A 26,799-nucleotide genomic window follows, 5' to 3' on the forward strand; every position below is an offset into this window, starting at 1 on the left:
GTCCTGCATGGGGCTTTCCTGCGTTTCTGCTGGATTGGATCCATTTCTTCCTCAGTTTACTCCTTAAAAGATAAAAGGTAATGCATGAGGATGTTCCCGCCTTTCTTTTTGACCAAGGCTCCAACCTCAGCAAGCTGCTCCTTTCTTGTAAAAGTTGTAAAGATGTAGTAGCCGTGAAAGAAACTCTGCTGTTCAAATGTCAGCGTAAGGGACAGCGTGTTGTACAGTAACTGCTGGTGTTTCAGCCTCAAGCTTATATGAAAATCAACACGAATCTCTGATCGAGGGGGATTAGATGGTGTGTGCATTGTAATGTGTTATTTCTCGTCTGTGCATGATGTTTACTGTTTATTTTTATATAAAAGAGAGGGAAAAAATGTGAAAATGTAACCGAAACAAAAGGGTCATATAGCCTGAGCTTTGTCAGACCTTATTAGTTGAGTCTTTCTCTCTCTTACATGCACACACGCACACACACGTACGCACGCGCACACGCACACGCTTAGAAATCCCTGAAATCCCCTAAGCAAAAAAATTCCTGTCCCGTTTGGAGCTGCAGCTTTAGGTGGGAAAGTTGGACAATGGGTGGTTTGTCTTGGCTTGGCCAACACCACCAGTGCAACACATGAGGTGGACTGCATGAATGCCTACAGTGGTGTGATTTGGGAGGTAGTGAAGGTAGTTTGGTATCCACACCGCCACCCCCACCTACGGTCATCTCTCCCATCCCAGAAAGGGTGAGTCATAGACTCTGTTTATTCACAGGATCCCTCCTTGTGTTCCATTGACACATTTTTCCATTCACTTCTGACTGGAGAAGCACGCTGCGCTTCCAACACAACACCCCATCTTAATTACAATTCTGTTGCTTTTTCGAGTCTCCAGATCGGAGCATTAACCTCAGCCAGCAGCACAATTCTGCCTTTAGTCACAAGCACTATGTTGTTTCTAAACTTTTCCAAACACTGCTATGAATCTAAAATCTAAAATATAATGTAGTGCAACCCCTCTACTCCTGATGGAGGACGACCTGATGATGTGGCCTGGAAATCAGAAGTCTGTCTTCATTCAGCCATACGCTGTGGCGGCACTCATGCATTTGGTCTTGTTGGACAGGCCTCAACCACTTTCCTTTCTGATCTTTCATGATTTACTTTCCCTTTTCCGTGCATGTTCCTGCCATCTTTTTAAAATTATAGACAGAACTCCTTTCCTTTCGTAACAACAGCTGTTTCTGCTAACTGTCTTCAGGGTACCAACCTCCTGGACTTCTTCCCTCTTTGCCTTTTGATCTTGTATTTCCTCTCTTATCCACTCATCTTCACTCCCTGCCTTATCTTCAGCTTCCTGTCACGTTCAGCCTCCTCTTTCCCACTGCATCCCATCCACCATTCATTCACTGTAATCTCTTTGGGTCTACCTTCTGCCACTACCTCTACCTGCAGGCTGATCTTTGTATCAGGGTTTTTGTTTTGTCATGTTTTTTTTGTTTAGTTTTCTCTGTTGCAGACGAAACATTCTGCTTTGTCTGCAATAGGAGAATAGTGGTTTGAACATTAATACTTTCTAGGAAATAATAAGTCAAATGTCCTTGTTACCCCCCCCATGACTACCTCATTCAGTTAGTTTGACAAAAGGCGTGCCGCAGTAGTTAAACGTGTCTTTTCTTCCAACGAAAACAATTTGTTGAATTTCGTCATTAAGTAGATGCAGTACAATCTGGCTTGACGTCACTGGGTGTGTAACAGTGTGTGAGAGTCAGCATGCGAACACAAGCGAGAACCTGTCGAGCCCCGTCAGTGTCGACTGTGTCACATTACCGGATTGTTAAACACGTCTGTGATCTAATCCGCGGTGACACACTTAACATGCACTGAACAATGTGGGATCCAGCAGTGTTTGCAAGGAATCGCGCTGCTGTGAAATCTTTTAGATTTGTAGGAATTACTGTTTACTGTTAAAGTGCTATATATAAAAGCAGTGCATGAATGTGTTTGAGATTGGTTGAACGAGACTTGTAGTAGAAATGGCTTTGAGTGCTTAAACTGAGTAGAAAACTGCCATTGAAGTACCAGTCCATTCCTTAAAAACAGAAGCATATGGAGCCACACACATGCACGCTTTGTGTGTCACACACAAAAAAATATACACGCATACAGCTGCGACTGAGAGCCCCAGCCCTGGCCATTGTTTCCATCTCCGTTTTGGAAGGGCTGCTGCTTTATCTCTCTCCCTGGAGAAGAAGTTTGGCCCTGGGAATGGGATCATACACACCACCTCCTGTTTACCTCACTTACTTATACAAGTATAACACACAGAGACACACACACATGCACACACAAACACACACCAGTGTAAAGTAACTCAACAGCTGGCCCTGATTTTCCAGATAAAGGCCCAGTGTGACAAACAAGGCCATAATACTCATATGAAATGGCACAGTTCCTTGTTGAGCGTTGTTGAAGGTGAAAGCAGTGGCCACCCTACAGTTACACTTTCATTCACTGTAGTGATCTAATGTTGTGTGGGTTTTAGCTTGCTGCTTAGATTATTAAAAAGCCTCCCATATGTGTCTGAGCTCCTGGGCAAATACACTCTGCTTATCAGAACAAACCTTTGTTGGTCTGTGAATAAATGCCTGTCAATTAGCAAGACACTGGCAGGTGGACGTGCAGGTGAAAGAACAAACCCTGCCTTACGACATTTAATGATTGAGTGAAAATAATGCAGCAGCTCACCAGTTTAAGCAGCCTTAGCCAAATGCTCTGATCTCACTGTGACCAACATCAGCTAAACCTTTATTACTATAAAGGAGCTAGTGTTTTCAAAGAGGTTTACCTGCACATACACATGTGTATGTGTGTGTGTGTATATGTCAATTCACCTTACCTAAAGCCATCGCTCTCACCCCCATTGATTTGCGTAGTAGCGGAACAGCTTTGCATGACTGACTGTGCCTGGTGTCTCCTAGCGGTTGCTGGTGTAGGGGAAGCTTAGCCTGCACAGTAGCATTTGATTATTCAAAGCACACGCTTCTGCCTGCAGTGCAGTGAGGAGGATAGTTATCAGAGAGAGAAGATGAGAGGTGGGATGAAAGATGGCGATATTTTTTTCTTTCATGTGTTTGAAACCTGATTTGCTGCTGAGATTGTTCACATGAAAGAATAGATAATGGCCAAATCAAATCAAATCCCTTGAATCTCTTGGCCAGGGTGATGGACACCAGCACCCCTACAACCCTCTTAAGAATAAGGGAAACAATTTTCTGATTATTAGGAATATAGTTTCTTTTTGTTCTCAGTAATGAGCCCTGTCTCTAAAAGTAAATAAAATGCATTTGTATAACAATCACAAAGTGCTTCACAATAAAACATAAGAAGATATATAAAAGGTTAACATATCATGTCATTGTAAAGCAATAAAACACAACTAAGTTCTACTGCCAGTGCTGTTTCAAAAGAAAACTTCCTGTCTACTGGAACATGTATTTGTGAAGTTTCACAAACACATGTTCTTCCTTTTCTGTTGTAATTCAGTTTCAGGTAACAAATCATATATTAAATGGCCTTCTGGTAACCCTGAAAATGAAAGAGAAGCCTTTAACATGGTTTACTTTATGGAAGAGTCTAATTTAACCCAAAAATTATGTTTGGGTTAAGTCCTGCCTCAGTAGGTAAACACATGACATCAGTACTGACGGGAATTTGGGGTTGGTGTCAGTGTAAGAAGCACACAGCTCTCAACATGAGATATATAGAGAATATATACACCAAATGCTTTATCTGTTCCTTGTATAATGATCCCACCTCAATCATTAAATGGATATTTTACCGACCGTAGCAAACATTAACGATCAGTTACAGGCCTTTGTCCTTTTCACGCACACACATGAGTACTATAGTGGTATAAGAACTGTTTGAAATAATAATAATCAGGATAATCATAGATTTATGAATTTGAGTATCATAGATGTCATTGCAGTCATGTAGGATGCAGAATAGCTGACTGACCCATTGCACGTGTCATGTGACAAGAGTGTGCATACAGGCATGTGGGCAGAGCAAATAAGGTTTAGTATGTTTAAGTGGATTCTTGATTTGTTTTATTCATTTTCTATCAAAAACAGGCTTTGTAAGAGCAGAAGCAACACCAACTCATCTCTATAAATGTGTGGCCACACTTTTATCATATGACTGGAGTTCAGTGTTTAGCCTCTGGGTTTTTCTTTCTTCTGCTCTTTCACTTCAGTGCTAAAGCCAGGCAACACATGGGGAGAGGAAAATGGGAAAAGAAGAGAGGAGAGGGGACAGACGAAAAAAGAGGGGAGGGATGACTCAGAGCGCAGTAATGTGGCCCATTGTGGCCCTCAGCATGCAGCTTTGTGTGTTTGTGTCCCCATGGCACTCTTGGCACATGGAGAATGTACAAACAGCCCTCACATGGGCCATTGCATGTGTGCTTTTTCTCTGGAGAACTTCTTATGGTGTATTCAGAGCAAGTTGAGTAATGATGATTAGGGAAACTGATTGTAAAGAGGAAAGAAAAGGAGAATAGAGAATCGCTGGTGTATCAAGGACAGGCACAAGGTGGTGTTCTGCACTAGTTCTGTGGGTCTCATTCCCAAAATAGGGACGGTTGTAAAGGACCCCTAGCATACAGGGTTAGTGATGCAAAGGGGCTGGTTAAACCCAAACCACAATCTTTTTCTAAACCTAACCAAGTAGGTTTTGGTGCTTAAACCTAACGAGAAATGGAAGTAAAAAGGGTGACAGAAAAAACAAGTCGGTGAGTGTAAAATAAATTAAACACAGGTCCAAGCGTTGGTTATGAAACGTATGACTTATTACACCGCTACGCCTCTAACCTCCAAATGCGGACTTTGACCCACATTAAATATGAACTGTTACGTCTCGCTGTCCAGCGCTGCTACAGTCATTGTGACAAAGCAAAAAGCAAAAAAAAACCAACCCACCTTGTGCGTGTCTCAGTGACAGTTCTGTTTGACACACTGGAGGGAGAATGCATTGTTTCTGTCAATTATGATTCGCACGTTTGCTGTTGGTGTTATGTTAGAGTTGGATTTAAAGGAGTTATCTTTTCCAGAACTTTGGGGGATAGTAGCACGCAGGGAGATCCTGGAACGTCACACTGTAATTCAGAAGCAGTCATGCAGAGAAATTCCCAGCTTTCCTCCTATTCCGCCATGATTATCACTGTGAATGAGTCATTTCTGTCAGTTATGTGGAGACAATATGTTACTTAAGGTATATACAAGGTATATACAAGAGCTAGCTAAGCTAGTTTTTCATGATGCAATCAGAAAGGAATCTTCAGCTCCGTCTACTTTCAGTCCAGTGATCTTCATCAGCATGTAGTTAAAATACAAACAAACATTTGTTTGTCTTTTCATTTTTATTTATTTATCTATTTTGAAACATATTTTTTGGGGCGCTTCCTTAATGAATTACAATTGGCTATTTGAGTCAGATGAAGCCCTGTCTCCCCCCCCCCAGCTTCTTGTCATGAATCAGTAAGTTGCACGCAAAGTGGATTGGGTCCGGTGTTTCAGTCGGCTTACCTTCCCAGACCTGTGCCAAGGAAAGGGAGAGGAGGAGGAGAAGGGTGGTGGTTGATGCAGACAGGAGCTGCTACCAACAAAAGACTGGTTCAGAAAGAGTAGTGTGCGCCTCCTTTATCCCAAGACCCCTCTCTCATGCCTGCTTACGGCTCTCAAATTACCTCTCCATCCTCCGTGATGCTTGGAGCAGAATGAGATGCTTTGTCCCTGCGCTCCTGCTCGGGACTAGGCTTCTTCCATTTACCTACTAAGTACACACACACAGACACACACATTACACATAACCTTTTACCATTTTCGTTTATTTTAGCTTGATCTATGTGCTGCTTGCACTTTTAATATCATGCACAAGAGTGCCTAACAACAGTTTTTTTTGTGCGTCATTAGCTTAATGATTTTTCCGTGATGAATCTTTATGATTAAGTGTTTTCTAACTTTATTGCGTGTATGTTATAATCTATGTGCTTGATGTGTGAATGTGATGATTCGCACTCCCTCCCTTCCAGTTTCTCTGGTTTACACAGAAATCTGTGGTATTTAGAAACCAGCACGCCGGGAATGTAAACTTGATGGCTTTGCTCTCCAGGACTACACGGGTACACAAGAACACTTTACCAGAAAAGCATGAGTCAGGCAGTACCACCGAAGCTATACTAATTCAGAGGCTTACATTAAGTTTTTGTTCAAAATCCATGCTGGGAATCAACATCTAACCAATCACCAGTAATTTTACAATCAGCAGTAAGTCACAGCTGACCAAAAAGACAAAAAGTGTGAAGACTACTACTGACTACTGTAGAAATCTCACAGATGACTTAGTCTTCTTAGTTTTTAAAAGTTAATCCAGTAAAGGTAAGAAAAGTATATGGGCATCTGTGCAGAGCATGTTACTTGGAAGAGATTTCTTCAATCATTTGTTTGGCAAATCTCACCCTACTTGTTTAAGCAGCCACTCAGACTGGCACAGATTCACTGCATTTTCCCTGTCTTCGATGTTCAGGCTCATGCAATAAATAAAGCAACCTTTGTTTGCCAGTAGATGTTTATTCATATTAGGTTACTTGATGCTGAAAAAGTCTTTCCTAGTATCACGTTTCAAACAGGAAGCTCATCAAATCCAGGAAGAAAGAAGCTTTTGCATCTGACCTTCAGTGCGCCTTTTGCAGAGATCATGATAGTAAAACGATTTCCATTATTTCCACTGATAATCTTGATGCAAAATCTCTCGACTTGCTTTGAATCTTTTACGACGTGTGTGTATACAGTCACATTCATACTTTAACAGTTAAACAGACGAGACTTTCTAGAAGAAGCCGGAAATTTCAGATAATTCCCCACTGTTCACAAGTGATTTACTTGGATGTAATTCTAGTGACGGCATGAGGGCATAGTTTACTTTACTGCGTTATTTACATTTCATTTGTGCTTCTTTTACTCATCCTCGTTTTGCTTTCTTTCTGCCAAGTCTTTATGTCTGCCAAGCCCAGCGGTTAGCTGACGTCATGGGTTTTGCTTAATTCCTTGTAGTCCTGGCACAGAGCTGTCAGTCACTCCTGCAATTTATTATGTGACGTTTGTGTTTCAGAGACAACAGCTTTCTTTTCTTTAAATCCAGCACGGTGCACAGTATAGTCTTTGCAGGTGACTGAGGACACTGTAAAGAGCAGGGATGATTATCATATTTTTTTTTTTTTTTTTGTGGACTCCATCTTTTCACCAGCATGTGACCTTACTGGGGTTAAAAATAGAACAACCAGCACAGTAACGCATTTGTTCCATTATGAACGCTGTCAGCACAAAAGGAAAAATTCCTGCGCTACATCAACTTGTTGTTAGGATCTAATGAGGGCAGAAACGTTGACGTCTTTACGTGCCCGTTACCATGGCAGCCCCTCATTAAACACCTCATCATTTTCAAAAAGGTGGGGTTCTTACAGAGTCCCGTGCCTGACACGTTAACAAGGATGGTGGGATTTATGGCGCAGCCTCAGGGGTGTGTCTGACTGAGATAAAAAGCAGAAAGTGAAGTACAGGTGTAGCTCCACCCATTATCACCCTCATTCTCAAGAGTGTGGCGTCCGCGCACACGTGCACTTTTTTGGGGGGGAGGGGTTACACAGCAAGATGTGGATGCTCAAACAATGTGTGTTGTTTGAAGGGATACAACATGTTTCCTGTCTGCTATAAAACGCCTGGATCGGGTTCCTGTTGTGATAGCCAGCTTCTGCTGCAGAAACACATCACTGTGGAGGACCATGTAAGGCTATGGAGGTCACACTGTTTACAGAGCTCAGCATGCGGTGTACACAGCGACGCTGACGTCCAAGTTCTTGTCACTGGAGATTGGCCCAGCTGATTCTGAAGAGCTGCGGTGTTTTTTTTAATTTTTTTTTTTTATGTTCTGTGTGTTGCTCTTAATGCTGTTTTGAAAATGATTCAGCCGTGTTGCCAAAAGGTCACAACTGGTGTTCTTTGCATACGCAGCTAGGGAAATTCAGTGGCTTTTATGAACTGGATGTCTAAACTACATGGTTAGTTTTTTAAATAAAATTGGAAACTTTTTTTTTGTCTTTGACTTAACACTTTCATTTGTGTATTCAGTGACAATTCTAAGTGCCTTATTTGAACATGTCTTACTCTCCTTCCTCAGGCCCATATTTTATGTTTATACATCCTTTACACCTTCAAAAAGCTATAAACCATATGCTCATGCCAAGTTTGCAATTCCTGTTGTGGCGATAACAACAAATTGAAATAAAAGGATAATATTTCTCTTATTAATCCTAAAACATGGCCACCTCTAATTCGTTTAATCCACCAAGTTAAGCTTAGTTAATAAAAGTCTGCAATAGTGATGTAAAATGATTGATGCAGAGCTCCCTGGCGTAAGGTTGTCAGAATAGTTTTGTTTGTTTTTTTTTGTTTGTTTGTCTGAGGTTTTGCAGTTTCCCCGTATTGTCTGAAACAAAATTAACAATCATCATTTCTCGCCAAGCAGCCGACAGAGTACAAGTTACATCCGAAGCATCATGCACATTCAGTAAATTCACAACATCTAAGCTTTGTCAAATGCAGTAAAAGTGAGGAGGATAAAGATCGAAATTTGCTGTTTGTAAGCTGCATAGCTATGGCTAGCTGGCACCGAAGAAGCGGCTGCATTCATTGTGCATGCCCGAGCATACATTCTTGCGTGGCTTGGTGGTTGATGATGGCTGGCGCAGAGCTTCAGGAGGGGAAGTGATGGGGAAGATGAAAAGCAGAAGCAACTAGCGAACTCAGCAGGACATAAAAGTCTCTGTTCTTCACACATGCAGTGCCTTTTATATAAAGAGGGTCTATATTTAGAAGCACTGTTCTGTAGCTGTTTGACATAACCTCAACTTTGAAATGGCGCTGACTGAACTGGACGTCAGTGGTAATGCTTTACACGTACGCAGTGATGCTTTGGTTAGATTGTAATGACCTGTAGCCGATGTGCTTACTCAAATAAAACATGAAATATAATCTACATGCTGCTGCTCCTGCTGCTGTTTTAGCAGAATAAATTTTGTCGTCTTTCATTCATTCCTCAGAACAACTCGTCATCAGAGGAGGCGAAAGTAGCCGATGTGTACGAGGAGTATTAAGTTAAGCAAAATAAAGTTTTTCATCCCTTCTAGAGTTTGAAAAACTTGTAGAATATTTTAAAAAATGATCAAAACTGCCTGCACTTGTTTGATGTCAGATAAAAATCGCTCTTTACCACTGTGCATTTGACCTGCTTTATATGACCAAAACCTGAGGCGATTGACAAGGAAATAAAGTAAGAGAGGAAATGGCAAGCATTGATGTGACCTCAAGTGTGCATGTGTCTGGGTTATGTTTTTGTTTGTTTCTTTTTTTTCTCCCCAAGCTAAAATTTCCCAAAAGCCAATACTTTGATGGTATCTGTGTGAGGGCACAAACTGAGATGATGTTTTGTGTATAAAGAGCACATCACTTGTTGTGTTTGAATCATTTTGTGTGTGAGTCTGTGTTCCTGTGTAATCTGGTATAATTTTTTTTTATCTTGCTCTCATTAAAGTTGAAAGTTGCAACAGCACACAAAGGCCCACATCAACAAAAAGTGGCACTTATCATTGTTTAGGGTGACAATGGTGACGTTTGCTTGGGTTATGAATTTAGATACATGGCTGTTCACGATTGCCTTCTGAAACTTTAAAGTACTTGAACAGCTTCCTGTCAACCACATCTGTTCATGTATTGCCACCGCTTACACGAGAGCAGCAATTTATCCGTGTGAGGCTGCTTGCTGTGAGTTGGTCTTTGATTGAAAAAATGAAAACCATTTGCTTCTTAAGACACTATTTGTTATTACAGGTTGTTATAGCAATCTACAGATGTGCATCAGTAGCATGTTTTAGATGTTTTCAGCCAGTGACAGTGTTGGACTGCAAGGCAGCTTAGCACCAGACTTACCACGAAGCCATGTTTTGTTTTTTTGTTTTTTTCAAAACATGCAGAATATGATTTGGCATTTTCTTTCAGAAAGAAACCGCTGTCGTGACACCGTTTATTACTCAGTAGTCCTTGTTGCTCATTATTAATGGTGCCTCCATAGGGTTGAGTTATGCATGTGTGCTGAAGGCTTGAACATTGCTTGAACAACAAGGCTTGATGGTCGTTATTTGTTTTTTTGTCATCATTACGCATGTTCTTTGGATATTGTAACAATATCATGCACTCTTTCTCTGAAGCCTGTATTGAGAAACTTTAAATTGTTATTTGTTCATTTAATTGTTACCATTGTGTAATGGAACAAGGGTTTTGCCTTCAGGGTAAAAAGGAAAGTACACCCTTATTCAGTTGTAAGTAAACCTATATTCGTTTCATTAAGGGAATAAGTAGCCGCCAGGTCCTGCTAATCAAATGCTCTTGATTGACCGACCATCCATTAATGTGAGCAGCTCTATAAAAGCAGATGGGGAAAGACGTCAGCGACGAAGCATTTGTTGTTGCACATCAGTCTGGGAAGGGTTATAACTCCATCGTTTTATAGTGAGAACGAATGCCGTTAAGAGCAGAGAGCATTCAGAATGGTCGCCAATCTTTCCATTGGACTGCTACTATTTCTGCTGCTCTAGGAATAGTATAAGATGGAGGCAGCTGATCCACTGTAGCGAACTCTTCCCAGGAGTGGACATCGCAGGAAATTCATTTCAAGGTTAGACCATGCATTTACATGCAGAGGAATTGGCAAAAATCCTTAGATTCTACAGGGCTCATGAAAGTACAATTATAACAACACTGACCAGATTTGGTTTGTTTGGAAAGGTTTCCAAGAGAATATGGCAGCATAGTTTCAGTTTGCAAAATTGCATTTGAAAAAACCACAAGACTTCTGGAACAATGAAGTCTTTGACCTGAGAAAGCCAAATTACTTCGAGTTACTTCTGCTAAAAGTGTTCTACAAGCTATTGAACTGTAGGGTATAGTTAGATTTTCACACACTGCTTCTGCATTTTTGGCTTTGTTTTTGGTAAATAAATAAAGATATGATCAAATATGTGATTTTATTTAATTTTTTTGTAGTTTATTTCAGGTTGTTTTTACTAACTTTTAAGACCTGTTAAGGTCCAGATTATTTTTATTGTGTCCATAAAATCGTAGTATTGAAAAGTTATTTATTTGTTACCGTAACTGTGTGCTATCATATAGTCTGTTATTTAATAATGTCCCCACTAATCAAACCTTCTGAACAAAGTGTGTTAGTCAAGTCAGTGATGAAGTGAGAGATCTATCTTCCAACTTTACCGTGACATCACCTTGAGTGAGAGGGTGTGAACCACACTAAAGACAATGTCGGCCTTTATTAGTTTACTTTATAAGGCAGTTTCTGTCCTGTTTCTCATCAGTGTGTAGACAGAAAAAAAGGAGGAAGGAAGACTAATCAATAAAAGAGGCCATTAAAGGACAGTTAGTATTGAAGAGGAAATTAAAGGTGACGGGAAAACAAAGGCAGGGGACATAAAGAAATCCTAGTTCATAATTCATTTCACTCATAATGGCTTCATTGACCTGAATAGTAGAGGGAACACTAGGCAACCTGATCCCTGGTACCTCGGAGAAAGCAGCTACAGATCCACCCCTTCTGCAGGCAAACCTCATCACACTATGCTACACCTAACTATATACTACAATACCATCAGGTCTTTGTGCACACAATGTACACAAACAGATATATTCAGACTCCACATCTTGTAAGAATATAGCTTTTAACCTCACAGCAAAATATACAGTGTATGATTATAAGGCTAATGTTTAAATTTCTCAGCATGCTGACATAGATGAAAATTATTTGTGGTACTTTATTCTTATTCCACCATTACAAAAAAAAAGAAAATTAGTATTTTTTTATGAGGTAGCAGTGGTTTTACGGAGCTTGGATTTTGTGCTTTTCAGCCTATCTGTAAAGACTTGTGGTGTGCAGAGACGTGGCAGCTGCAGTTATGATTATTGCATTGTATCGTCCAAAACATACACAATGTGCAGAATAATTGGACTAGCTGCCTTGAATTGCCTGCTAAGAGGCGAGCTGTGACATCAACAGCGTGAGATTAATCGCAGAGAGGCTGGCATCAAATAGCGTCACGGGGCTCATAGAAGACGGCTGTCTGTGGATTTGGAAAGAGCTTGGAGTCTCCTCTGATCTGGGCTCTGTGGGTGTTTTGTAATTACTAATGGCTGCAGTTGGTCTTAGTTGTGGCAATCCCTGGTACCGATGCATGTAGCTATTACATGATTCACTCCCATCAGACATCAATCTGTGTGTGATTGCGGGTTTTTAAGTCTGTACTTGGGGAAAGGTTGGAGCCTCTGCTCATTTGTATCTGCAACGTCTGCTTGACTCAAAGCCAAAAACTGCCGTGCCAGAGTGTTGGGATTAAAGGGTCAATTTAACTCAAACTGAAACTGAAACTGAACAAACAAAAACCGAACCATAAAAACATTAAGAATATTAAGATGGTTTCATATTTATCTGTTTATATTCTGAAATTGAATATTTGTTTTTCACAGAACTTAAAAATTGCAACATTACGTTTGTAGTCTGCACGATTAATAGAAGTGTTTTCACAGCAACTAATATTAAAGACTGCGTCTCCACTGTTTTTCTTTCTCATAGTAACTGAACAGACATGAGATTTTACTGAACCTCACATAAAGCTATGCAGAAAGCTTCCTGCTTTCACCACTATTGTTGTTGTTCAAATAGGGTCCCACCCTCACGCCAGCATCCACTTGGTTAGTTGACTAAAAAGAAGGACCTTTAATACGGTCCCTGGTAAAAGCTACATTTGTGAGTGACGAAGCCGCTTCACTGCCTGTGAAACCCGTCTCCTGGGGTGGACATCTCTCAAAATTCTGGTGTAGGTATTTTTTTTTTAAATCCACCGTTTCAGTGTATACATCAACACTGAAACTTTAGAAAAGGATGCCCCATAAAAACCAAAACGACAACCATGTGAAAAAGATTTTTTACATGCACATTTCTGTGAAAACAAATTAAATCCCATGATTTAATCACTTATAGAAAGACCTTTAACAGCAATAACTTGAAGTAATAATTTTCTATGTGGCTTTTTCAGTCTCTCACATTTTTGAGGAATTTTGGACCACTTTTCTTTCCAGCGTTGCTTCAGTTCATTGAAATGCTTTGGCAGGACCTAAAGAAAGCTGAGGAATGCAGGCATTTATGCATAAATACCTGCATTCCTCAGTGGGGTTGAGGTGTGGGCTTTGACTGAGCCACTGCAACACCTTAATTCTTTTTTTTATTTTTCTGCAGCCACTTCATTATTTCAAGCTTTATAATACTTTGGTATCAGAACTTCACGGTCTGCAAGCTGTCCAGATCCTTTGGCTGCAAAACAAGCCAAAATCATCACTCCCCCACCTCCGTGCTCAACAGTTGTTTGTGCGGATATGCTGTGTTTGGTGGCACACGTGCATCACGGCAACACAGCTCCACTTTGGTCTCATCGATCCAGGGGACATTGCTCTGGAAGGTTCAGATGCACCTTTGCAAAACTAAGCTGTGCTGCCTTGTTCTTAATAGAGAGAAGATGTTTTCTGATTGATAACCCTTCAAAAAAAGCCATACTTGTTCAGTCTTGTTCTAACTGTACTATCTTGAGCTTTGTTCTGTATTTAAGGCTTGTGGCTTTTTTGTTTTAGTTCACTCTCACCACTCTTATCACAAACAAAATCACGAAAAGCCAAACAGAATTACCAACTATGTTTTTTTTTTGTTTTTTTTTTTAAATCAAGGGTGTGTGTTCATTTCTAATGTTCAAGCCCTTATACTTGTGACTTTTCTGGTTGCAGTGGATGCTGGAGACCTTTAAGTAAATGCCACTATATGTGCTTTTTGTGACTTTTTGTTGACTGTGTGGTCAGTAGCAGCAGGCCAATGTCGGGGCGTGGTGAACTCTCTGTGTAGCTTGGCAGCAGTACAGGCCAGGCCTGGATTTCAGATGTGGTGATGTGGAGTGGCTGTTGGGGAAACAGAGGCAGACTGTCTATGTGCAGAGGAGGGGAAAAAAAGGGAAATGAGGGGGAGAAGAGAGGGTGTGTCTGGTGGTGGTTGTGTGTCATTGTGTTGTTTCAAGTTGGAGACCTGGGTTCCCTTTTCTGTAAGCGATTAGAACTTAGCCAGAAGTGGCAAAGAGTGTGTCTGTGTTTATTTTTTTTATATATTTGTTTCTCTTCATCTTTCTGGTTTCATTTATGCTTACTTAAAAAACAAATTATTATAAAAGCACACAAAGGTCCTGCTCCCTCTCTTTCTTTGGTGTCTTGTGTGGTGTGGCCACTGAAGTGAGCCAGACTGCATTAACTATTCAAGAGAGCAGGGTTTCCCTATGACAGCCTCCCTCGCTCTGCTGACTTCTGATTGACACGCTCATCCCTCATATCTCTGAAAGAACTTCATGGAAACACCTATGCGCGCTTGTATGTGCCATTGTGCGACTGACAGGCAAAGGAGGATAAAGTTTCTCCTTTGTCTTGCCTTCCATGCCGACCGACTTGCTTGATTTGTGGAAATCAGCTTGTGTTTCTTGTTTAACAGCGATAGCATCAGCATGTGTTTGCGTGTTGGCGGTTATATATCCCTGCAGCGTTACATAGCAGAGCATGCGAGAATTAGTTGGAGACATACAGTAGAAGTTATGCTTGAGAACATGCATAGACATGTTCACACTTTATAATAGCGGGAGATTCCTATAACAGATCTTGTTACTGTTAATGGCAACTGGAACGAGGTGACTTAAGTTGTAGTTTTAAGTACATAATGGACTAAATTTGCATTGCTAGCAGAAACTCTAACAGCCAACCTTTAGATACTTTCTTTAGTAGCATTAAAAATAGGCTGGTGTGTTGAGTGGTCTGTGTTGGCAACAATGAGGCCTTGCTTGAAATTCAGTCGTCTGTCTTTAAAGGAGATCAAAGTGGACACAATGTTCAAGATTTGTTTTCCTTGAAGGGTCATAAAAATGCTGTCCTTGTATATTTTATTTAAAATTTAAAAAATGGAATGACTAAATAAAGTTTGTCTTGTCCTACAGTAAATGTCAATTCATCATCTTTCTAGTTTCAGGAGCTCAGTCATTTATTTGTCATTCATTATTTTGAATGAAATATGACTTAATCAGGGTTCTGCCTTGGCTGCAGTTGATTCTCCTAACCTCTGTTTTTGTGTTTACTAGTTCCCAGAGTGCGGCTTTTATGGCATTTATGACAAGATATTACTGTTCAAGCATGACACATCTACCAACAACATACTACAACTAGTTAAAGCTGCCAGCGACATCCAGGAGGGAGATCTGGTGGAGGTAGTGCTCTCTGGTAAGCTCTTCTCTTCTCTTCTCTTCTCTTCTCTTCTCTTCTCTTCTCTTCTCTTCTCTTCATAAGATAACCATATCAAAAACAAAATCATCTTTCCATTTGTCTTATCTATCTTTAATTACTTCATCGTTTTCATCCTTATCTGCTTATTTTACTACAGGTCCTACTTTACACTACCCTAATCTGTTCTTTCATTGTTTCAAGCTGTAATTTCCCTTGTGTCCACAGTCAGAAACTTGATCTATTTTTCCATCCCGTTTGTATCTCATTCATCTAATCGTTTTCCATTTTGCTCCCTTACAATACCGTGATTGTATCTTATCCTAATGTGACGTGTTATCTATTTTAGCTGCAGCTACGTTTGAAGATTTCCAGATTCGGCCCCACGCGCTCAATGTGCACTCGTACCGGGCCCCGGCTTTCTGTGATCACTGTGGAGAAATGCTGTTTGGGCTGGTTAGACAAGGACTGAAATGTGATGGTGAGGAAAATAGTGAGAAGAAGTGTGAATAGCACTGGTGAAACAAATTTGAACACTCAGTAAATATGGTCCATCTCTTTGCTCCCTCGTTCTTGGATGCATGCTGCCCCCTGCAGGTTGTGGGCTAAACTACCACAAACGCTGTGCATTCAGCATCCCGAACAACTGTAGTGGGGCTCGCAAACGGCGTCTGTCCACCACGTCGCTGAGCAGCAGCCAGTCCCTGCGCCTTTCGACCACTGAGTCGGTGTACAGCGTTGGGACAGCCTCCACCTGCGCAGAAGAAGCGAGTCTTATTCGCTCACACACTCAAATGGTACTGCTGCATTTATCCACATAATGCTGAAGTCACTTTTAGAATTCTTTCAAGTGCCACATTTTCTGAAACACTGAGTAGATTCCTCAGACATTCCTAATTCCCAAACACTTTTCAATAAACTTCATTAAGCAATATTTTTTTCCTTCTCTGTGTACGCAAGCAGACTTGTCGCTTTTGAGATCAGACTCTTCCTGTCTGACTGCATTCCGCTAAATGGGCATTGCACTGCAATATCAGTGAACTTTAAGTAAACAGATTAGGTCCGTTGAGGCTACAATATTTACTGCTGCTGATTTCCCCAGTTCATCAACTCTATTTGCAAAGAAGATGTAGAAAAAACATTTAATTAGATGGGCAGTAACATTTATCACTGACTGATTTCCCCTGGTTATTGGCTCCCAATTTAAAAAGAAGTAGGAAAGGCGTCTAATTGGAGAGACCACACATGCACACACGCACATGCTGGCACGGGCACGCATATATATGATGTACCAGATAAAATCATAAACATGTAACGAGTTAATTATCACCCAACACTACAGCTTCCTGTGTTTTTTAAGCTTGAAATTTAGTTACAATAGGAATATGTTTTCAGAGAAGGAACTGAAAACAGTGTAAACACTCCGTCCAACAAAAAAGAACAGACAGATACACAGCGACTCGAGGGTGAACAAAGTTTTGCATTCAACTGCTAAGGAGTCACATATTTCCCTTGGGTGTTGTTTGAAAACAAAAACAGAGCAAAAAGAAACTCATTATAAGGGACTTTTGTGAATAGGGACAGTGTGGCTTTGTAATTTCTAGATGTGAGTAGCTGAGTCATTCCATATACACCTGCAGCATCTGCTGATTTATTTTCTTTTTGGGGTTGTTTTTTTTCTTTTTTCTTTTTCATTAAATTAGTGATTACAGGTCCTCAAAGTAACTAGGGGTGACCTGACATTTGGAACTTGTTAAGTTGCCTTTTTTTCCCCTAGCTATCTATATGAAATGACTGAAAGCTCATTGAGGACCTCTTAAAACTGCAAACAAATCCGTTTTACAGCACAGCTTCAAGTGTCCAAATCTAGTAACCCTAACACACATTTTACTTCATGGCCACTTTAATACTGCTTCTACTGCTTACATAAATAATGTGGGCTGTAGGAGGGTAGATGGGAAGCACTTGCTGATGTTCCATAGAGTCACTCAGCTGTTTGCTGATAAATTCACTGATCAAATCAACAGTTATTAAGGTTCGGAGGCTATAAGCAAAAATTAAGTAATTCATTACTTTGGCTACAGGGTGAATAGCTTCCAAAGGTTTTGATTTAAGCACCTCAACAATTGTGACTGTCACTAAAAATTTGTTTCCTATTTATTCTGCCAGCCACGGACAGCTAGCGACGCCCGGCGTTTTTACACGGGGCGACCAGTTCATCTCGACAAGATGCTGATGAGCAAGGTAAAGGTGCCCCACACGTTCGCTGTTCACTCATACACTCGACCGACGGTGTGCCAGTACTGCAAGAGGCTTCTTAGAGGACTTTTCCGACAAGGGCTACAGTGCAAAGGTGAGCGCAGCTGAAGAGAGTGTCTTCTTTGTATGACCTTCAGGGGGATGCAGAATGCTCACTGGTCTTTCTGGTTTACCTGAACTGTTTCTGCAATCTTCTCAGATTGTAAGTTCAACTGCCACAAACGATGTGCATACAAAGTTCCTAATGACTGCCTTGGCGAGACCATTGGAGGTGAGTAAAGATGAATGTATTAGCTTTTGTGGTGTGTGTGTGTGTATTACTCTGTTAACCCTGCATGGATTTGATAACACGCGTTTCCATTGTCAGATTACTTGAGAGTATAACACTTTATCTAACAGCTCTGAAACTCACTATACTAATCTTTTTATCTTCTCAGAAAACAGAAGTAACTCTGGTAAGTATTCTTGGTGTTGGTTTGCAACAAAGTGAACTAGCTTCTGTAGCATTTTAGAATTAGACGAATGGTAATAGCCATTATAATAATAGCCAATAATTTGTTTCATAGTATATTTAAGGCTAAGCTGCACTTAAACCCGTCTCTTGTTTGTTTTTTTGGCTCAGACATGTTGAGTCCCACTGCGGACCCCGAGGTTCCAATGGACTTTAGCAGCGAGTATGACGGCTCTGACAAGTCTTCAATAGATGACTCGGACGAGGCCTGCAGCATCCCTGGTTCCTTTTCACCTGACAACAATCAGGACGGAGCTAGTGGGGATCAAAGGTGTGAGATGTTTTGGAGCCCTGATAAGAATATTATAGACAGACTGATAGAAATTTAATTAAACTCATATTTTACCTGCTGACTACCTTAATGCTGTCCTTTTCCTTCTAGTGTTTACATCCCTTTAATGAGGGTGGTACAGTCTGTGAGACAAACAACCCGTCGATCCAGCACAGCTATAAAGGAAGGGTGGATGGTTCACTACAGCAATAAAGACACACTGGTAAAAACACTACCCATGATTCCTGTACTGCCTTCTTTCTAAAAACTATACATGAACCACTCTGAAATTCTGCTAGTAGTGGAACACTTGGAGACTTAAGTAAATTTATTGTAGATGCATAAACTCACTTTCTTCACTTTCTCTTCTGTGATTTATGGCAGTAAATTCCTTCTAGACTATATCTATTTTCTCTGTCTAGCAGCTTGTTGTGCAGCCATTTCCACCTTGATGAGGCCCCCACTTTCATGCACTTTATTGCTTTCTTTTCCGTAATATTTCTGTGTATGAGGCTGAAGCTCCTTGAAAACATTACAGCACTCAGCAGATATAATAATTTCAACCTAAAATCCATTTCCTGCCTTCTTTCTCTTAAGATCTAAAATCTATATTTGACTTTCTAGGGCAATTTATTTACCTTTTCATTACTTGTTTTGGTTTTTTTCTTGTTTTTTTCCCCTCACTGGCTGAACTAACACTCTTCGTTCACTTTTTCTTTCTCTCGATTCCCACCTGTTCATCTGGTAGCTTAAATTCCTTTTCATCCTTCTTCTCCTTTGGCATTTGGTGACATCCCCTTTAATTCCTGAAATTTATCCCCCGGTCCATGCCCCATCCTTTATACTCTGTCTTCGCCACACCACGCTCATTTTTGTTGTCCCATCCCAACATCTCACCCTCCAACCCCCAACAGAGAAAGAGGCACTACTGGCGTCTGGACTGTAAGTGCATCATCCTTTTCCAGAATAACACCTCCAACAAATACTACAAGGTAACGACAGCTTTTGTCTTAACAAGCTAAGATTTATTTAAAGTGTGCAGCCCTTTTCTTTTGCTTAACCCGTTCATTCATCCACCTGCAGGAGATCCCTCTTTCTGAGATCCTGGAGTTGCGTCCTGCTTCTAACTTCAGTCTCGTCTCCCAAGGCACCAATCCCCACTGCTTTGAGTTTATCACAGCCACTATGTGCTACTTTGTAGGGGAGGATCCCAACACCCTCCCCTCTGTGACCCAAAGCCACCCCCAGACTGTCCCACAGACACCTCCCTCCCCAAGCCAGGTGGCGCCCAACAGTGGCATTGGACGTGAGGTGGCAAAAGCATGGGAGAGCGCCATTCGACAGGCCCTTATGCCAGTCATCTTTCAGGACGCACCGCCAGCTGAGGGGAACATGCCTCACAGTAAGTTGAGAAACAGGTTGATGAAATTGTTTTGTGGAAGCTGCCAAGCTGAAAAGACATAATCTAGAACTATTACACTGCATAACCTATGCTTTGTTCCTATCACTGTTTTTCTTTTCCAGGACAAGCTTCTATCAGCATATCTGTGTCCAACAGTCAAATCCAAGAGAATGTGGTATGACTTGAGGTCAAATTAAGGAATTTCTGTCAATATTGACATAAATTATACATTAAGCATTATGCATGAAATATTGCATCCCTACAGGATATTGGCACAGTGTACCAGATTTTTGCTGATGAAGTGCTTGGATCTGGGCAATTTGGAGTAGTGTATGGAGGTATGGAGACCTACATCCGACAATGGAATTGATCAGTCCATTGATTTGATGGTTAAAGTGCTTTGCTGAAAGCAGTGGTGTCTAAAGTTTGAAGCTAACAAGAAGCAAGATTGTATTTCACAACCTCTGCATATTATGCACTGTGCTAAAATGTGTTTTTAAGTTGACCTGATTTGACACATAATAGGCTGTTTACAGGTCTTAAGGAGTGTTTTAGTCAGTTTTCACAAGTGATGTTTCTCATGCCAGCATTAGTCCAGAGTAAGTGTTAGAAAATGGAATAAAAATCTGGGTGTGTAGAGATAGACGTATATGTATTACAAGTTAGCATTTTAAATGTTAAAGTTCATGTCAATACAGTTAGAAAAGACTGAACAAGTATGATGTTCTAGGAAGGGATGCCAGGGGAAAACTATAAAAAAAAGAACAAAGCACCGCCGCTTAGGTTTGCAAAGTTGCATCTAAGCAAACCACAAGAAATATGGAACAATGTCCATTAGACGGACAAAGCCAAAGTGAAGATGTTTGGCCATAATGCTCAGCACCATGTTTGGCGAAAACCAAACACGGCAACAAATTGCCACAATGATGCGCATGGAGTATATATGTATGTATATTCAGTTTACTGTCACAATGTAAACATTCTGTTACTTGCACAAACTCCCTTCAGGAAAGCACAGGAAGACGGGGAGAGACGTGGCCGTCAAAGTCATCGACAAGCTTCGTTTTCCAACCAAGCAAGAGAGCCAACTGAGGAATGAGGTGGCCATCCTGCAGGTAAACGCACGCATTTCACTGGACTTTCTGTCAGAAGAAATCATGTTAATGATTACGTCTAAAAGTGTCTGTGTAGGTTCTCAATCATTCAGATCATGGTCGTCTAAGAAGCTTGGAAAGAAAGCGACTGCACTTCTCATCCAAGAAGCATTTTGTGCTAAAACCACTATTAATCATGTGAGTCATTAAATGAGCCAAGGTGTGGAGAAAAAGGTCATATGTCCTATTGAGGTCACAGTCAGCCACCTAAAATACAGTTTTGACATTCTTTCCCGAGCACCTCAGCCCGCACTCACAACCTGCGTTAGGTGATCTCAACAGGTCACATGATACGGTGGTTTTACCTGAAACATCTGGTGGCAATGACCCATGCCTTTTTTACTTTCTTTTTTTACACCTCGGCTCATGTGATGACTCACACGATTAAAAGTGGGTCAAAGACTCTCTTAAGAGACGACCCCCACTAGGGTTTAAATACCTGGGACTCTCCACCGTTTGGTTTTAGGACTGAAAAAGCATTTTGGATGAAAGGTGAAATGTCTCCACAAAACTTAATCCAAATGCTTTCTTTCCAAGCTCATTATGTCTGAAAGAAAGTAAAAAAACATTTGTAATATTAAAAACTACCATTAAACACAGTGAGACAGTAATAATGTAATAGTAATCTGTGCTTTGTAGTATCACAATAACCAGATTTTAATCTACACTGTTAAAAAAGGTCAGTTTTGCTTATTTAAATGATTAATTTCTAATTATTTTACCTCACAGTCATTGACAGTATTTAAATAAGTAGTACTGTTTTTCCTTTCCTTATGTGATCGCAACTTCTGAAACAAGAGCAAAAATGAAAGTTTGCATATAGAATTCAACTAAATGACACGACTGTATAAAACCATTTAACATTTTCATTCGTGCCAAATATGTGACAGGGAAAGACTTCACATTAACAACGTCTGTTTAAAATATATATATTTTGAAAAATAACAACGTATGTTTGATTTCACTTTCTTGGGCGGCAAACTTTTTTCCCCAGCAGATGGAGGTAGTGGTGCACTAGTCAGTCTGAACTTCCCCCTTCAGCTCTGCATTTTACACAAATGCAGTTATGCAGTCATTATTATTTATGGAACATATGTCATATGTGTGACTTCTGTGGAATATTTATATTGTTTGCCAAAACCGACAAAACCGAGTTTATAAATTTTCTGTTCTCTGCTTCCTTCTCCTGTGGTTTACTGTCTGGCTGTCACGGTCTGGTCCCTTCTGTTTATCCCCTCCTGTGACGTTCTTCCTGTTTTGCCCAATTTATATTTGCTTCTTAGATTCACACTCTATCACAGTTTATTTCTGGTATTTCATCTTTTTACACACAACATATTTTTTATTATCGTCCGCCTTCTCCCCACACTCCCCTCACCCTTCTGTTGTATCTCTCAGAGTTTACGTCACCTGGGCATTGTGAACCTGGAGTGTATGTTTGAAACCCCAGAGAAAGTGTTTGTGGTCATGGAGAAACTACACGGTGACATGCTGGAGATGATTCTCTCCAGCGAAAAAGGCAGATTGCCTGAGAGGCTCACAAAGTTCCTCATCACGCAGGTGTGTATGCATTTTCAAAAAAGTCCCATAGCGGTAGAGAGTGGGTAGTAGAGGCCCACAAGCCTAAAATGGCATTCTGATGCTGCAGTGTTTCGCTGAATGTTTCCTCTGCTGTCATGATGAACATTTACTGAACCTTACATTTCTGCATATTCTAAAATGAAGCTTTGCTGTGTTTGATTTTGTTTCGGATCATCTTGCTCCCGTGGTTTTGGGTATGCACATGACGTTGGTGTGCATGCAGATTCTTGCAGCTCTGAGGCACCTGCACTTTAAGAACATTGTTCACTGTGACCTGAAACCTGAAAATGTGCTACTTGCCTCTGCCGATCCCTCCCCACAGGTAAACACACACACACACACACACACACACACACACACACACACACACACAAGCCCGTTCAGCAATTTTAGGGAGGACCTTCATTGACATAATGGTTTCCCTAGCCCCTTACCCTAACCATTAAAGATGAATGCCTAACCCTTACCCTATACCTAACCATAACCTAATTGTAACCCTGACACTAAAACTACATTTTGAGCCTCAAAAAGGCTTCAAACTTGTGAAGACCAGTTTTTGTGTCCTCACAAATGACTTTTGGTTCTCACAGGTATAGTAGAATGCAGATTTTCTCACAAAGATAGCTAAACAGGAACACACACACACACACTTGCCCAACCAGTTCGTTTGCAACACATGTGGTTTCTGCACTTGCTCATATACATTTCCTGCCATTTTGTTATTTTACCAGATGCCTCGCAGTCATGTGTCTCTGTTCTTGACTGTTTTTTTCTCTCAGGTGAAATTATGTGATTTTGGCTTTGCCCGTATCATTGGAGAGAAGTCATTCCGCCGTTCAGTGGTTGGCACACCTGCCTATCTGGCTCCAGAAGTTCTGTTAAACCAGGGCTATAACCGCTCACTAGACATGTGGTCAGTCGGCGTCATTATGTACGTCAGCCTCAGCGGGACATTCCCATTCAATGAAGACGAAGATATCAATGACCAGATCCACAACGCAGCCTTTATGTATCCTCCTAATCCCTGGAAGCAGATCTCCAGTGATGGTAATCTCAGAGTGGAAATCAGCTAGAGGAGATTTCTCCTATTAAACACAACCGTGAGATGGACGTTGATGTACACTTACAATACCTTCAAAAGCTATTGGATTGGTTTTTGTAATCAATATATAAAATTGTTATTTAACATCACCTTTGCCTAGTAGTGGAGAAAAAAAATAAAATGTATGAGTGCATATGAGAAAGGGCAGCAAAGAGTGACTAGTACTGAATGTTGTTTTCAGAATGCAATCAATCTGATCTGTGATAAGTTGTACTTCAGTTTTACCACAACTAAAGTCGGGTTTAGTGTCTAGACAGGTATGATAAAGAGATGACAACTCTGATGGTTGCTGTGTGCGTGCGTGTGTGTGAGTGAGAGGTGGTTTGATTTTTATTGAAAAGCATGTGTTTGTGTTTCCAGCTATTGACCTGATCAACAACCTGCTGCAAGTTAAGATGAGGAAACGCTACAGTGTAGATAAAAGTCTCAGCCACGCATACTTACAGGTACTATATTAATGAACTGCTCACAGGCACACATTAGAATGAATGACTGACTGTTCCACTCTATCGTTCCTACAATTTTTTTTATCCGTTATTATTGGCTATTAAACGTACAAGAAAAGGCCCCCTTTTCTGTGGTAAATGCTAGTAACTGTAGTTTCTGAGCAGCAATTTAAGTCCTCAAAATTGCTTCAATAAAATTTGTTGCTTTTAAAGAAAATTGCAACAATAAAGCCGAGGTCTATGCACACAAATCCGAGCGTTGAAAGGTCAGCTCAAGGCCGGAGGTTTTTAACTTTATTGAAAACATAACAGAAAGGGGATAAGCTAAAAAAATTGTGTTTTCTTTGACTGCACAGCTTAAATGCCTGCTTCAAAACAAAAATGTTTAGCGGTGGAAAAGCAGGCTGCTATTGCTGTTGTTTTTTTGTTGCCAGAATGTCAGCAGATTAATTAATATTCATTGTCACGGTAGCCACGAGTGGGTTGAAAGCATAATTTATCATTTCAGTGTCATTCTAGTTCCTATGTACACACATGCACATGTGCCCGCGCAAACAAATGCATTTGCACATGTATCAATCAAATCTTTGCGATTTCCGACACTCAGATTTCATCACCGTGTTTATTCTTGTTTGTCATTTCCCAGGACTATCAGACGTGGCTCGACCTGCGGGAACTGGAGACTAAGCTCGGGGAACGTTACATTACCCACGAGAGCGATGACAGCCGCTGGCAAATGTACGCCCGTGAACACACTCTGCCATACCCTGCTCACTTTGTGCCGCCTCTTCCGGCGCAGGCTTCCGATGACGAGGACGGCGGGGAGGATGCAGATATGCAAGGTCTCACAGAGAGGGTCAGCATACTCTGACCACAGAGAGGTGGAGGACTCACGCTCATTTAGGAAGGATGAAAGAAGCGGGGAGAAGGAGAAGGGGATGGTGGCCTTGTACTCTAAAAAGACACACTTGCGAAGAATCATGTGGTTTTTATAAAATAAAGTGTCTGACTGATTAGAGCTGCGTGAGAGCACTCAGTTTTACAGCTATAAATCCAATTTCTCTCCTCCAGCCCGAAGAAAACCTTTAAAGCATTTACTCTGCTCGTCTTGGTCCTCTTTCATCTTTTGAATTGTTGAATTTCTTTTATGATAAAGACTGCTCAACTCTATTTCACATTCCCTGTTCATCTGTTCAGGGTGCCTTTACAGATAAAAGTTGCGGAGTGAACTGTAAATCCGAATTTGTCAGAGGAATGAAAAACAGCATGTTCTTTCCCCCTGTCAGTGTAGTGTGCATCAGAGCAAACAAGGAAATGGCATTTTATCACAGGTGCAGATAAGAATCAAACATTTTGCTATACAAACAGTAGTAAAACCCAGCCGAAACTTTACGAAATTAAAAGCAACGCGATGCTTCTTTTTTTTTTCTTTAATATATTATTTTAATGGGACTGACTGGAATTACAGAAAATTCAGTTCAATCTCTTTTCAGTGATGGAGCTCTTTACAGCAACAAAAGACTTCCTCTGTGCTGGTAATTACTGAAGTGAGTCCACTGAGAGAAGCCATCTATATTCACAAATGCATTCCCATAAATTCGTGTTCTATATTGAAAACCGAAGGTATCGATCTGGCGACAGCAAATCCTCCAGTAATTACCACAGGTTTGCGGCCACAATGGCCTTTTAGAAAATTATATGTAATTAAAGATGCCATTATGAGTTTAAATGAACTAGCGTGGGGGCAGTTTAATACTTGCACTCACCAGACAATTTTCAGTTGTGAGATTTCATATATCGGTGACAGCTCTCTGTAGCTGCTGCTGAAAATTGCTTTTTATTGTGTTATCATTCGTTGTCATCCGTCTGAGGTCAAGCAGGTCACTGAAATGATTTGTACCGTTAATAATGAGCAGATAAATGAACGCATCTTTCAGCAAAAGCAGACATTCCCCTGTGATGTAAGTGTACGGGTGGACAGTGTGGGTGACTAAACTAGTTTGGACAACTTATCTTGTGCAAGTATTGACTACCTTTCATGTCGATGTGTTACATGTTTCTGTGAAGTAGCATTATCTAGATTCATCATTGAACATACTGTAGTTACTGTTTTATGAATGTAGAACTTGAAGTTTATATAGCTGTCAAATATGTGTAGACTGTATAACATGTTTGAAGGATGATCCTGGCTTTTAGATAATACAAACCTCCTACAGCATTGTATTTGTCTCAGAAGTTTTATTTAACGTGACATCCGTGCATGCTTAACTGGAACCTGCTGATTTTCACCTGCTTCGTGAGAAATTGCACACAGGCCTGAGCAGATACGGATTTAGTCCTAAAATATTTGTCAGCCATATACAGATTATTTGCTTTTTCCCTATAAATATATTTATAAAACAAGGGCCATTACTGTGCCTTAGATTCTCTATGGAAAAAGACGTGCTTCATTTAAAGCATAACAAAAGAATAAGGACGACTTGTTCTGCACCACTAGTTTTCTACTCACAGCCTGACAGGCTGTTATTTCTTTTACTCTCAAAAGAAGAGCAGATATTTTTTCCCCCCCCAAATATGCTGCTGGGTACTTTCGTACAGACGTAGGCAACA

General features: G+C 40.7%; 1 protein-coding gene across 1 annotated transcript in view; it reads left to right on the forward strand.

The window, feature by feature from the left end:
- Positions 1-26,407, forward strand: part of prkd2 (protein kinase D2) — a 30,366-nt gene extending 3,959 nt beyond the window's left edge. Inside the window, exons 2-19 of the mRNA XM_085184586.1 lie at positions 15,325-15,463; positions 15,813-15,944; positions 16,061-16,260; positions 17,633-17,816; positions 17,922-17,993; positions 18,160-18,177; positions 18,345-18,504; positions 18,616-18,727; positions 19,419-19,496; positions 19,588-19,906; positions 20,029-20,081; positions 20,172-20,244; positions 20,915-21,021; positions 22,459-22,620; positions 22,865-22,963; positions 23,421-23,688; positions 24,104-24,189; positions 24,836-26,407. Of these exons, the coding sequence (XP_085040712.1) occupies positions 15,325-15,463; positions 15,813-15,944; positions 16,061-16,260; positions 17,633-17,816; positions 17,922-17,993; positions 18,160-18,177; positions 18,345-18,504; positions 18,616-18,727; positions 19,419-19,496; positions 19,588-19,906; positions 20,029-20,081; positions 20,172-20,244; positions 20,915-21,021; positions 22,459-22,620; positions 22,865-22,963; positions 23,421-23,688; positions 24,104-24,189; positions 24,836-25,060 (2,487 nt within the window). The 3' untranslated portion in view covers positions 25,061-26,407. The remainder of the gene's footprint in view (positions 1-15,324; positions 15,464-15,812; positions 15,945-16,060; positions 16,261-17,632; positions 17,817-17,921; positions 17,994-18,159; positions 18,178-18,344; positions 18,505-18,615; positions 18,728-19,418; positions 19,497-19,587; positions 19,907-20,028; positions 20,082-20,171; positions 20,245-20,914; positions 21,022-22,458; positions 22,621-22,864; positions 22,964-23,420; positions 23,689-24,103; positions 24,190-24,835) is intronic.
- The last annotated feature ends 392 nt before the right edge of the window (positions 26,408-26,799 follow it).

Source organism: Neolamprologus multifasciatus, chromosome 14 (assembly GCF_963576455.1).
Source record: "Neolamprologus multifasciatus chromosome 14, fNeoMul1.2, whole genome shotgun sequence".
Taxonomy (NCBI): domain Eukaryota; kingdom Metazoa; phylum Chordata; class Actinopteri; order Cichliformes; family Cichlidae; genus Neolamprologus; species Neolamprologus multifasciatus.